The 13,399-nt window shown below is 36.3% G+C and overlaps 1 protein-coding gene across 1 annotated transcript in view; it reads right to left on the minus strand.

Moving 5' to 3' along the window:
- Positions 1-4,604: 4,604 nt before the first annotated feature.
- The window catches only part of TMPRSS11E (transmembrane protease, serine 11E), a 49,954-nt gene continuing 41,159 nt past the window's right edge, over positions 4,605-13,399 (minus strand). The window contains exon 10 of the mRNA XM_011965382.1: positions 4,605-5,568. Coding sequence (XP_011820772.1) covers positions 5,407-5,568 — 162 coding nt within the window. The 3' untranslated portion in view covers positions 4,605-5,406. The remainder of the gene's footprint in view (positions 5,569-13,399) is intronic.

Raw genomic sequence — 13,399 nt, forward strand, 5'->3', positions numbered from 1 at the left:
TGTTTTTCACTTTCAGTATGGAAATACTTGCATTCTCATGTTTATTGTAGCATTATTCACAATAGCCAAAATACAGAATCAACCTACATGTCCATTGGTGGAAGAATAAAGAAATACACACATTGAAATACAATTCGGCTTTAAAAAAGAAAGGAATCCTGTCATTGCTGACAACATAGATGAACCTGGTGGATATTATGTTAAGTGAAATAAACCAAGCAGAGAGTGCTAATTACTAAATGATCTCACTTATATGTGGACTCTAAAAAAGCTGAACTAATAGAAGCAGAGAGCAGACTGGTGTTTGCTAGAGCCTGGAGTGTGGTGGAAATGAGAAGATATTGGTTAAAAGATACAAAGTTTCAGTTACGTAGAAGAAATAAGTTCTGGAGGCCTATTTACAGAATGGGGACTACAGTTAATAATGTATTGAGTATTTTTCAAATGTTAAAAATAGATATTGCTGAGTAGATATTAAATGTTCTCATAAAAAATAGTAAGTATTGATGTAATGGATATATTAATTAGCTTGATTTAATAATTTCACAATGTAAACGTATATCAAAACATCAAATTGTACACTGTAACTATATACAATTTTTATTCGCCAATTATACTTTAACAAAAATGGGAGAAATTAATTAGTTTTTAAAAACAGTGAGTGGAGAGTTAAATTTTACCAGGATCATAGTAAAAAATAAGTGTCACAGAGTGGTGGAGCAAGAGAACAAGAAGGTGAGGGGTATATGCAAGGCAGTGAGTACAGTGATTGTAAAATTTAAGCTGACTACAACTATGCCAAAGAGGTACTGATTAATGCATTAGGGACAGCTAAGGGAGACCTTCTGATTACATTTTACAGGTCTCTGTCTTTCACTCCACCTTAAGAGTTATATAATAAAAATTACATTAGGACAAATTATAGAGTCATGGTTATAAAAAGCAAGAGCAACAAATATTTATTGAGTGTATCCTTAAACTGGAATCCATTCCACAAGTACAGTAGAAGCTGACACAGATGTGTCAGAAAACTATTAAGTATAACATGCATCAGAAAATAAATTCAGGTATAAAGACAGATTCTCCATATCAACCATGTTTTTAGTCTGTATTTGATTGTGTACCCTGTGGAAAAGTGAAAAACAAGATTTTTATATCAACCAACATAAGACACATGGAGGTGCCATGGTAAAGTTCATGCAGAATTACAGAAATTGGGCGGTAATACCTTCATGAAGGAAATAAAATACTGTTCATTCTTTTCTACCCAAAGTCATTTCTTCTTTTTCATTTTACGTGTATTTATTTGTTTGCTTTTATTACTGTCTTCACTTTTATTTAATAAATCTTTATAGAACAACTTCCATAAATAATATTATAGTTTCCTATGAACTGTGAAGGATACAAAAATGAATCAGTTACTGTCCCACCCTAATGGAGTTTACAGTCTAGTTGTTGAAATCACATCTATCTACACATCTGAAATCCACAGGTGGAGATTCTAAGTACAGAGTTTTACAAGCAGTAAGGAGCATGTGAAAAGAATATGGCCGTTTCTTAAAAATCTAAACATGTACTTACTGTATGACCTAGCAATTGTACTCTAGGCCATAAACCTCAGAAAAATAAAAACTTATGTCCACACAAAAAGCTTACACACAAATCTTCATAGCAGTTTTATTTGTAATAGCCAAAACCTGAGAACAACCCAAATGCTCTTCAGTGGGCATACAGTTAACCAACTGTGGTACATTCATATCATATACTACTACTCAGTAATAAAAAAAGAATTAACTACTGACAAACACAACAACTTGGATAGATCTCAAGAAAATTATGCTGAGCGAAAAAGCCAACCTGAAAAAACTACATATTGTATAATACATTTATATACCATTCTTGAAACAATAAGAATTACAAAGATGGAGAGCAGATTAGTGGTTGCCAGGATTAGAGACTAGACACAGGGGTAGGGAGGGAGCTGGACGGCTGTCGGTAGCATGATGTAGCCTTGCGAACAATCTGTCTGTATCTTGGTAATCACAACAATCTACATATGTAATTAAATTACATAGAACTAATTACACACACACCTACACCTACACACACATATATAATTGATCGCATCCTAATAAAGTTAATGGATTGTCTCAATGTCAACTTCTTCATTGTAACATTATACTACACCTAAGCAAGATCTTACTATTGAGGTAAACTGAGTAAAGGGTACACAGAATCTCTGTGAATTATATCTTACAGTTATAGCTTAACCATATCTGAATCAATGACTATCTGAAAATAAAAATATTAATGGTAAGGAAGTTCAGAAAAAAAAGGATAGTACATCCACTTGAGGAAGTAAAAAAAGGCTTCACGGAAGAGGCGACATTTGAACTACACCATAGATCTTGATATAATCCAGCCACTTGGTGGTTAATAAGGTTTATCATTTTTTTAAATTGAAGTGAAAAGTTAGAATAAACCCTCACAGTGACAGACCACTTTGATAAATATGTTTCAGAATTACTCCAATAAAACTTGTTGTAGAATCAGAAATTTTTTAAACTAGCACATTCTGTTGGTCTAATTTTCTTGTCATTTCAAAAAAAAAAAGGTATTCAGCCTATTATCATCAAATACCATATTTTTTAAAAGAATGTAGTTTCATTATAGTAACAGTTATTATTGCTATCGTTTCTTGAACACCTACTAATGTTCCAAGAACTGTGCTAAGCACTTTTTAAACATTCACAGTTTTATTTCTACAACAATCATTTGAGCAAATATCATCTCTATCTTATGAGTGAGATTATAGGCTTAGATAAATAGTAACTGGTTTAATTCACTCAGTAAGTGTAAAATCTGGGATTACTTCTAAAAATTAATGTGTAAATAATAATAAAGCTATGTTTTCTGCATAATGTAAAAATAAAAGAGTCATTCAACAACATCTATTGAAGGACTGTTATATACAAAGTACTTTACTAGGTGCTGTAGGAAGAAAGAAGATATAGAAGAGGAATTGCCTGCCCTCTTTAAAAAAATAATAAATATTATAATCACATCTTCTTAACTTTATCCAATGAAACAGTTAACACAGACATGCCCAAGAATGATAAAACCCTTTGGAAATTACTTTTCAAAAGAAGTTACCATTTTAGAAATGTAATATTGTATTATCTATTTCTCTATGTAAATAAAGTTTGAACTATTGCTCATATATTCACTTTGACCCAAACTTCCAATGCTCAAATCCTTTGTAGAAGGAAATATCAAAAGTATTTCTCTTAGGAATTAAGATGTCATTGTAAAATTAAGCTTTTAAAATTTCTTTTTAATTTAAATTGCTCCTGGTGCGTTTGCAGAGGGCATTCCTCAAATCATGCATCATAAATTTTTAGTTTGGAATCCAATCTCCAGAAATTTGAAAAATACTAATAATGATGTAAATCAACACGAATTAATTTTTAAAATCCATTTGCAAGGATAAATTGTATTCTTTTGGTTTTGCAAGACTCTGATTTCAGTTCTCATTATTACTCACATATCTAGACATCCTTCTTGATGTCAGGCTTCCCGATAGCTTCCTACAGCATGTGGGTGCCACCTAGCGGCCCAACTACAGAATACACTGAAACAAGGGGAATCCCTTTTTAACGGAACCCTGAGAGTAGTTTTAAACGTAGTTATATCCTTGCTTAAAATTCAAGGTTTTCCTCAATTTTGTTTTTTCCCAGACTATTTTGTTAAATGAAACAAAAATAGCTTACGTAAAATATTTAACACTATCAATTCATGTCAGTTTTCATATTTTTGCCAAGCGCCTAAATTTTATCAGTTCATACTCCAATGTTATTCAGATCAATAAAGTCAAATTTTTCCTCGTAATACCGGTTTTCAAGGTAATTATCGTACAATATAGAACTTATATGAGTAGCTATATACAATGAGGAAAGACTTGGTGAAATCTCACCATTAACATGCCGTACGTACCAGTCCTAACTTCATTATGGTCTAGATTACTTGAAAGCTGTGTCTCTTAACAGCTCAGTAATAATTTACCAAAACTGAAATCATGAAGGTGACCAATATTATGCTTTTACTCTTCAGTTTTATTATCCAGGCAGTTAGCAATTCAGTATCACACCAGATGCAGCAGTGAGGCAGTTTCCAAGATATTTTCTCTATATCTTTCCATCTCAGCCCAAATGTGTCTAACAGGACGATTAGCCATGCATGAACTGTAAACACAACAGCAAGGGGAGAAAAATATCTGCAATCATCTCAAAATAGAGGTCTGAACCCCAGTTTAGTTGCATCACTAGACTATACACTAACACCTGGATCTCATTCCCTTCAAGGATTTGCTGTTTGGGAAAGTCTTAGATGAATAAAACCTTTTCGGCCAATTGTTTGAAATCTTCATTCCCTCCCATTCCACAGCACAATTATTTTACTACATAGGCATGCTGATTGTTATTAAATTAATTTTCATCCTAGCCTCAAGTTTTAAAATAATTTACAATAAATTGACTAGTAACATTTTTCCCATCTTCCCCTTCTTTGTGGATTATCATACCATAATGTCAAGCAACTGTGTGATTTATATTTTATTGTTATATATTGACATCCTCAGTAACACAATGTTAAATAAATATTTGCTTTAATTCGCTTAGAACAAGTACATTGCATGATGTTTGTATAATTATTATAGGTCACAAGAAAACAGAATCTTCTTCACATTTATCATAGTAAGTTGTTTGGAAATGAAAAGAAAGATATATCTTGGCTTCTTTCTGGATTTCCTTAACTTAGTTCCCATACCTCCTAAATGATGAAGTGATTGGTATTCAGCTGTCTTTGCTTGACCTTTCATAATGAATATGATCATTTCCCATATTCCACTAAGAAAAAGAAAAACACTGAATACTTTTCTGTGCCAATAAAATGTAGGGGATTTTTTTCTTCTTATATTTTCTTTCACTCCTTGTTCTGCACCTTGAAAATGGATATTTACTGAAATGAGAGGAGCTCAGGAACTGAAGAAAAGGAGTTCTTCAAATTGTATATATGCCTTACAAATTTGTGTCGACAAGTCAAAATTCTGATGACAAAACTTCTAGAGAACAAATGAATGCAGGCTGTAATGTAATATTGTATTATCTACTTCTCTATGTACATAAAGTTTGAACTATTGCTCACAGATGACAGAGCTGATCTGGCAGAAGCAGGATGCTTATGTGTGGAACAGAACTGGGAAGAAAATATATGCATCAAGCAAACAGTTTAGTGAGATCAGTCAAATCTAGCTGTTTTGCAAGTGGTCTTCTCCAATTCTGTATCTCTAAAAATGGCCTCTACACACCCCCCCAAAAAATATGATCTGTTCCATTAGGCTTTTCTCTCCTAGATACCAGTTTTGGAAGTAATCCAGTCCCGTAAGGCCGTAACTCTAGTATAAACACCAGGCTTATTGGGTTTCGCACATTCATCTCCCCAGCTCACTATTCCAGCAAGGTACCAGATATCTCTAGCATCTGAACTAACCAGTGGTCCTCCAGAGTCACCCTAAAGGAGAAGACAGAAATTAGTAATTCATAATTCAGTTCATTACAGAGGAATTGGCTATTTTTCTAACTTAAGAACATAATGAAAGGGGTAATTTTCAAAAGTATTCAGTGTGTTCGCATGCATAAGTGATTTTCTCCATTTATGTCAGTTATCCACCTAAAAGAGGAACTCCAATACCTTGAAAACTGATGCAGCCTCAAGGTTCAAAACAATGAGATTGAAAGCTCCATCTCTTTGAAGAACTGTACTCTTAACTCACGTGATACATCAGACAAAATAACTCCCTAGTTATTTTGTCTATACTCTTTATTAGTGTAACATAACCCCCAAAAAGGGAGCGAAGAGTCTATTACTGATTTAAAAATAATAATAATAAAATAAAACTTAAAAAGAAAAAAAAACAGACATTAGAGTCGGACACCAGGGTTTCTCTCTCAAGTTTGGCCTTTCCAAGCTGGCTAAAACCTTTAATTTATTTATCTGTAAATGCTCCTAATAATACCTCCCTGTGATGAGTACTATGAAGATGATGTAAGACAGTGAACGTAAAGTGCTTAGTCTAGCAAAAGGCAGAACTTAGGAAATGCATATATAAAATCACAAATTCTAATTATATCCTGCAAACTCTGGAGTTTTGCTTCTTTATATGGCTTCTAATAACGAGGTACTGGCTGATTAACCCTCAAGATCCTGGAACTTCTAATTATTGGCCACCCATTAAGTATTCACACTCTATGAAGTTCTTAATTGATTAACATATTATTGCATTGATTCGTATAATTCTTGTTTAATAAAAACATAGAACTAGGTTAATTTTTTCCAGGTTATTAAGAAACCTGAAATTCAGAAACATAAAGTAATTTGCTTGAGATCACGTGCTAATCAGTGGCAGACCTTGAATTTGAATCCAGAGTGATCTAATTCAGAAAGCCATGCTTTTTTCCCTACATTATGCTAACTTCCTTGTGAATTTTCTTTTGTCCATTTAAAAAATTAATATAATAGTAAATTTGAAATAATACATTTGTGATTTTAAATCTAACCAATAAGCATTTACTGATACCCTCGTAGGTAGGAGGAGATATAAAAAGAGTATTATAAACACGTGGATCTTGTCCTCTAGGAACCCGCAACCTGCTTATAGAAATAAGATATACCATATAAAGCTATTCGAAAATAAATAATTTTGATAATAAAATCCCAAGTCTATATGCAGGCAGAGAAAATCAGGATAGAGAAATAGAAGATACAAGAGGCAAGAAAGCTTAAATTAGCATAAGAGACAGGAACAAATGAGTCTGAGAATAAATAATTCTTTTAAAGAGATAGCAGTGTATCTAATAGCATTACAAGCTGAAAGTAAGGTGATGTCCAGTAAGTATCAAATATAAAAAAAAATAGAGTCTATTCTACCAGCACTAATTAGCACACATTTGATTAGTGAATGGCAGAGTTATGTCAGAAGATGGAAATTATGATCGTTTATATGTGCTTTTTTTTACGCAAGGGCGCTAGAATAATGGCAGCAGAATTATAAACTTCAGAAGAAAAGGAAAACCCTTTCAACTCAGCTATTGCACAGGCAGACAACTCTAGGGCACTGGTTTAAGAAAATGCCTGAGTTCCTGTTCCCAAAACTCCCTCCCCAGAGAGATGTATCCCAGCTTTGTATCAGTTTTAGGTTGTGTTTCTCTCTGCTCAGGATTACACTTCCCTGTGTATGTTGCCTTAGCACCAGCAAACCTGTGTTTCCACATTATTGTTTCTGTGCATTTTAACATGTCCCCAGTAAGCCACCAGACCTTGGGCATTCTGCCTGCCTACACTGTGCAAGCTATTTTTAAAGGTACAAATTATTATATTTGTTAATTCTTCAGTTAAAAAGTTGCATAGCTTTGGAGGGACCAGTCTGTCTCTAACCCTATTTGTCTCATTAATCCTGTTATTTTCAGTGAATGGTTTAGCGAGAAACAGAACAGGAAGTGTATTCAGGAATGTGCATATCACAACAGAAACTTCTAAAATTGGAAGTAGGAAGCCAAACAGGAAGCCATGGAAGTATTAAGACACAAAGAAATGAGGGAACAGATTAGAGTGTTAACAGAAATAATAGAGGCACAAGAAATAAACATGAAAGATATGGTAAAGTGGGAAAATAGTCTAGGACTTAGCTGAATACATGTGGAGGAAACATAAGAGTAAAAAAAAAAAAAAAAACTCTAAGAATAGTGAACCCTAATAATATGAGCGAGAAACTTAAAAACCCAGGCAACATTTCATGATGCCTGTTAAGTTTCAAATGGCACATATACAATTTTTCATTTCGTATTTAGAATTTAAAATATATAAATAGAGATCACTTTGAAGTAGGTAGAAATGTAAGACTAAATATGGGCAAGAGTTGAATTCTGGAGACATAGATTTGGCACTCATTAAGGTGATAGCTGAGTTCAAAGAAAAGATGGCTTCTTCAAGTGAGAATATAGACAGCAGATAAAAATTTTATCTGAGATCTGAATCTTGAGGATAGCCAGGTTGAGAGAGAGAGAGATTAATCAAAGGATAGAGTCGGAAATGAGTAGATGGAGGAGGAGGAAAGAAATCAGCAAATTTCAGAATTATGAAATTCAAACAAGGGATATGTTTTAGAAGGACAAGGCCACCAAATACCACTGAGATGAGAAACAGTAGGAGATTAAAGGAAAAATTTTTACATATGAGGTTATTAATGGTTTTTGTGATATTAAAACATAAAGAGCAAGGCAAGTGGGAAAAATTGTGGATGCTAGACATGAACATTTTTTAAATGGAGGCTGGGCACGATGGCTTACACCTGTAATCCTAGCACCTTGGGAGGCTGAGGCAGGTGGATCACCTGAGGTCAGGAGTTCGAGACTAGCCTGGAAGCTAGGAAGGAATTTTTCACCAACATGGTTAAACCTTGTCTCTACTAAAAATACAAAAATTAGCCTGGCATGGTGGTGGTTGCCTGTAATCTCAGCTACTCGGGAGGCTGAGGTGAGAGAATAGCTTAAACACGGAAGGTGGAGGCTGTAGTGAGCAGAGATCGCACCACTGCACTCCAGCCTGGGTGACAAGCATGAAACTCCATCCCTGCCCCCAAAAAATGGGTGCCATGTCTTTCCAGAGATAAGAAAGTAGAATATTGTAATCACAGGGCAAATTTGGCTTCTCTTCTGTAGCTCACAAAGTTTGTAAAGAGTATACCTCTAATATCACCATCAAAATAGTATTTTTGAATGGGGACATTTTCAGATGAAAGTATATAACATCTGGGATTAACTCCAAAATAGATTTGATATTTTGGTGGGGGAAGGGGATGAGGGGATTGTGTCAGAGTATGTACGGATAACATAAGGTTGGCCATGAGTTGTAAATTTTTGAACTAGGTGATGAGTACATGAGAGTTCCTTATTTTATCCTCCGTATTTTTGAATACCCCCTTGAAATTTTTATAATAAAAATTATAAAATAAAAGATTAAGAGGGCATACATCTGTTCCTCTGAAATTTTTAGGAAGGACTTTACTATGGAGACTATAGAAAGCAAGATAATTGAATAAAGAACATAACGGATGATCATAAAGGTAAAAGTAAAAGTGCATGACGTTTTCAACAGTTTCAGGAAAGTTGGAGGCAAGTAGGATGATGATGATTAGGACAAAAGAAGGTCTAGCATAGTATCTAAACCACCAATGATTCTATGACCATCAAGAAGACAAATAAAATACAGGTTATTCTCATTATTCACAGTAGTTGTGTTCTATGAAGTCACCACAAACACTGAATTAATGATTGTTGAGTCCTTGTTCTTAGGAGAAATACAGGGTTAGTTTTCCCGGAGACTCTGGTCACATTTTTGTCAACTGCTCAATACATAAGCAGATTTCATGCGTGTTTCTGTTTAAAGACATTCTATTTAATATACACTATGGATTCATTAACATTAAACTCACAGTAAACACTGCTATAACTTATAACTAAACAAAGCTTACCAAATATACATATTTTCTCCATATGGCACATCACAACCTTCTTGCACTATGCTTTGACACAACACTTGGGGACTATTTTAAACAGCAAAATCACCAGCAAAGTAATAAAAATGTGAAAAATGTAGTACTATGTAGACCAAGAAAAGGACACTTGTTTACAGTATGAGAACTGAAACAAAAAGGCACGGTATCACATTTTTCAACCTCAGGTAAGAATATACTCATTGAGTAATAAGATATTTTGCCACTTTGTGCATGCTTGTGAATGATCATAAAAGTGCCTTGAGTATTGATTTGGGGGTTACAAATAAATATTAGTGAGTAGGTGAATTTGAAAATATGAAATCTGCAAATAACAAGGATCAAGTATATTTTCAAGTGCATCTTTTAAGTTGAATTCATTTCAGGAGATTGAACTACAGAATCAATTTCAATTTTTAGGAAGGAATTTTTAGTAGAGTGTGGTAATGGGACCAATCTACTTTGTTCCGTGTGTTCCTCTAGGAGCAATTAGGGCCTCAGAGCAGAAAAAGAAACACAATGAAGTGAGTCTAAACTTGAGAATTTGTCAGAGTATAAACAAAGGTCAATTGAATAAAATAATTTAGTGTAGCAAACTGAACATTGCTAAAACGACTAACCCAAAGGTAAAAGTTGGTAAAGAACTATAGTGATGCCAACAGTGAATTAAATGAGGTGGAGCAAATGAAGGCAACACACATACAGTGTTCATGTGAAAGCATGAAAGGAATAACATAAAAAATTGAAAAAAAAAAAGGTTAGAAATTAATGGTACCATTTTGTGAATGTAGATTAGAAAGCACACAGAATAATATGGAATTCTAAAGAGAAATATAAGGCTTTGAAAGCACATTAAACAAAAATTCTGTCAAATCACAAAATGAAAATTATAAGAGCATTTAGTGACACATACAAGGAACCAGTTATTGGCCCCCTCCATGATTTTGTCAGTGATGCACACGAAGACATAGAGGTCAAAATTTTTGTATCCACCAAAGGTACAAAATTGGTGGCACTAGCCAAACATTGGAAAACAAAACCTGGCTTGAAAAATATGTAAATGCTCCAGACCAATATGGAATAGACTTACTTATTCTTTTTTCCCCAGCTAAATACAACTAAAACAAACCAAAAAATACCCAGACATTACAAATAAAACAAACATAAAAAGACTCTGAAAATTAGAGAGAAGAAGACAGGTTCAGAAATACAGGACAAAAGAAATCATACAACAGTGAGCGCTCTGAATTTTTTTTTCTTCATATAGCATGGACTTGAAACTGAAGAAGTCAGCAAACTGGCAACCTGCCAACAAGTGCAGGTTTTTTAAAAGGCTCCAAGAAAATCTTGCTCTCCTTAGTAAAACAACCAATAAGAAGACAACTTGGGAAAACAGAAGATCCAGGAAGACAATAAATCCCAACTGAAGAGGCTTCCACGCTTACCAGGCTGTAACAAGGCCAAATTCCCTACGAGACTGATGTCAGCATATGCTGAATAGGGACCAGGTGCAGTGGCTCACGCTTGTAATCCCAGCACTTTGGAAGGCTGAAGCAGGAAGATGACCTGAAATCAGGAGTTTGAGACCAGTCTAGCAAACATGGCGAAACCCCATCTCTACTAAAAATACAAAAATTAGCCAGGCGTCGTGGTGCTCGCCTTTAATGTCAGCTACTCGGGAGGCTGAGGCAGCAGAATCACTTGAACCCAGGAGGCAGAGGTTGCAGTGAGCCGATATCACACCACTGCACTACAGCCTAGGCAACAGAGCGAGACTCCACCTCAAAAAAAAAAAAAAAAAAAGGAGGATACTTAAAAATATATATATATATGCTGAGTGGGAAGCATGAATTACCAACCAGTAAGAGGAATAACTCTCCCCATCTACTAGAACCATCTCTGAGGGGATGTAGTGGGAAGTCAAGTCTCACCACTGCCAAGCAGTAATGAAATCACTACCCCATGATGTCAGTGGAGGCAAAAGGAGAGCAGTAACAAAGTACCTTCAGCCAGAGTGTGATCAGAAGAGGCCTAACCTCCATGCAGTAGTAATGAGGCATTAGTCCCTCACCTGAGTATCAAAGGAAGCTGAGTGGGAAATGAGGCAATTCCTTCATACATCCCCCTCCCTCTGCATCACAATGTCTGCTGAGGCATGGTTAAACAGAAAATTTAAATAAGGTCTAGAGTTTTAAATAATAATAATTTAATTTTTTCAAATCATTATTTCATTATTTAATCAATACTAAAACAAGATGGCCGACCAGATGCAGACAAGAAGACCTTCTCCCAATGAAGGACCAGACCATCAAGAAGATTGGCACACTCTGAACAAATTTTCAGAAAGAAGGCATTGAGAGTGGATGGAAGGAGAATGCGGACCCCAGGCTGAAAGGGGAGGCAGCTGGTAACCCTGCACAGGGTTGCCAAGCACCAGAACTTGTTCCTGGCCTGGAGAGGCTCCTGGGGAAGGGATGAGTTAAATGGTCATGGAGTGGTCAACTCATACCACAGACCTCCAGAATCTTAGCTGCCAGAGACCCCTCATCCCCCATGGACTTTTGAGGTGGCAGGGAGAATGGCCTGGAGAGTTGAAAGAGACTGAATTCTGGCCTGCACAGAATCCACAGGGTTTGGCATGAGAATGGCTACAGCAGAGCATGGCCATGGGTGCCCATCCCCCAAAGCTCATCATACATCTCTAGGTGGATTTAGCCTTTGTTGATGGACAGACCTGGACATCACAGGGCTCTCTTGCTTGTGGGACGGGAACAGCCTGATGTGAGCACTCGCTTGTTGGCTGGCCTATGCCAGAGGCCCTGCCTGGCCACACAAATTTGCATCACTGCCTCAGTTGCCCAGCCAAGGCATTTTTTGAAAGCCTCAACCATTGCTATTTTGGTGGCAGACTCTGCCTAACAGCTGGCGAGCTACTAAAGGCAGATCCCTGTCAGTGAGCACCCACCAGCATGCACTCACTGGCAGCCTCCACATGCTGCTTTGCTATCATGCATTTGCCTGCAGCCTCCAGCACTGGTGCATGCATGCACACTGACCCCATCACCACCCCACCACCAGCACACACATCTGTGCAGGACTTGCCACTAACCCACCGCCAGCACATATGTGTGCATAAAGACCCTCACTGACCTACTGCCACCCCACCAAAGTGCCTTTGCCACCACAGTTTTGTTGCCAGTGGACCAGGAACACCTCATTCCCTCCAACACAGGAGGTACTTAACCTCTAGGGGCTAAAGAAAATAGCCTCAGACCTGGTCCCAATTTCCCAAGGTTACAGCCTGGTATAGCATGCGACCCAGGAGTGCGGAGCTAAACCTCGGACCCCTGAAATCATCCAAAAGTGAACGAAATTAACTAAGCACAACTAATACCACAATCAAACCACAAAAGGCATTAAAGAATATTAAAGTAAAAAGCTCCATACAAAAGACAACAACTTCAAACACACAGAAGAGAAAGAACCAATGCAAGAACTGTGGTAACTCTAAAAGCACGAGTATCTTCTTACCTCCAAATGACTGAACTAGCTCCCCAGCAATGGTTCTTAACCAAACTAAAACAGCAGACATGGAATTCAGAATACGGACGTCAATGAAGATCATCGAGATTCAGGAGAAAGTCGAAACACAATATAAGGAGTTTACGGAATCAATAAAATAATACAAAAGCTGAAAGATGAAATTGCCATTTTAAGAAAGAATCAGGGCTGGGCGCGGTGGCTCACGCCTGTAATCCCAGCACTTTGGGAGGCCGAGACGGGCGGATCACG

The sequence above is a fragment of the Mandrillus leucophaeus genome, unplaced genomic scaffold, assembly GCF_000951045.1.
Source record: "Mandrillus leucophaeus isolate KB7577 unplaced genomic scaffold, Mleu.le_1.0 Scaffold722, whole genome shotgun sequence".
NCBI lineage: Eukaryota > Metazoa > Chordata > Mammalia > Primates > Cercopithecidae > Mandrillus > Mandrillus leucophaeus.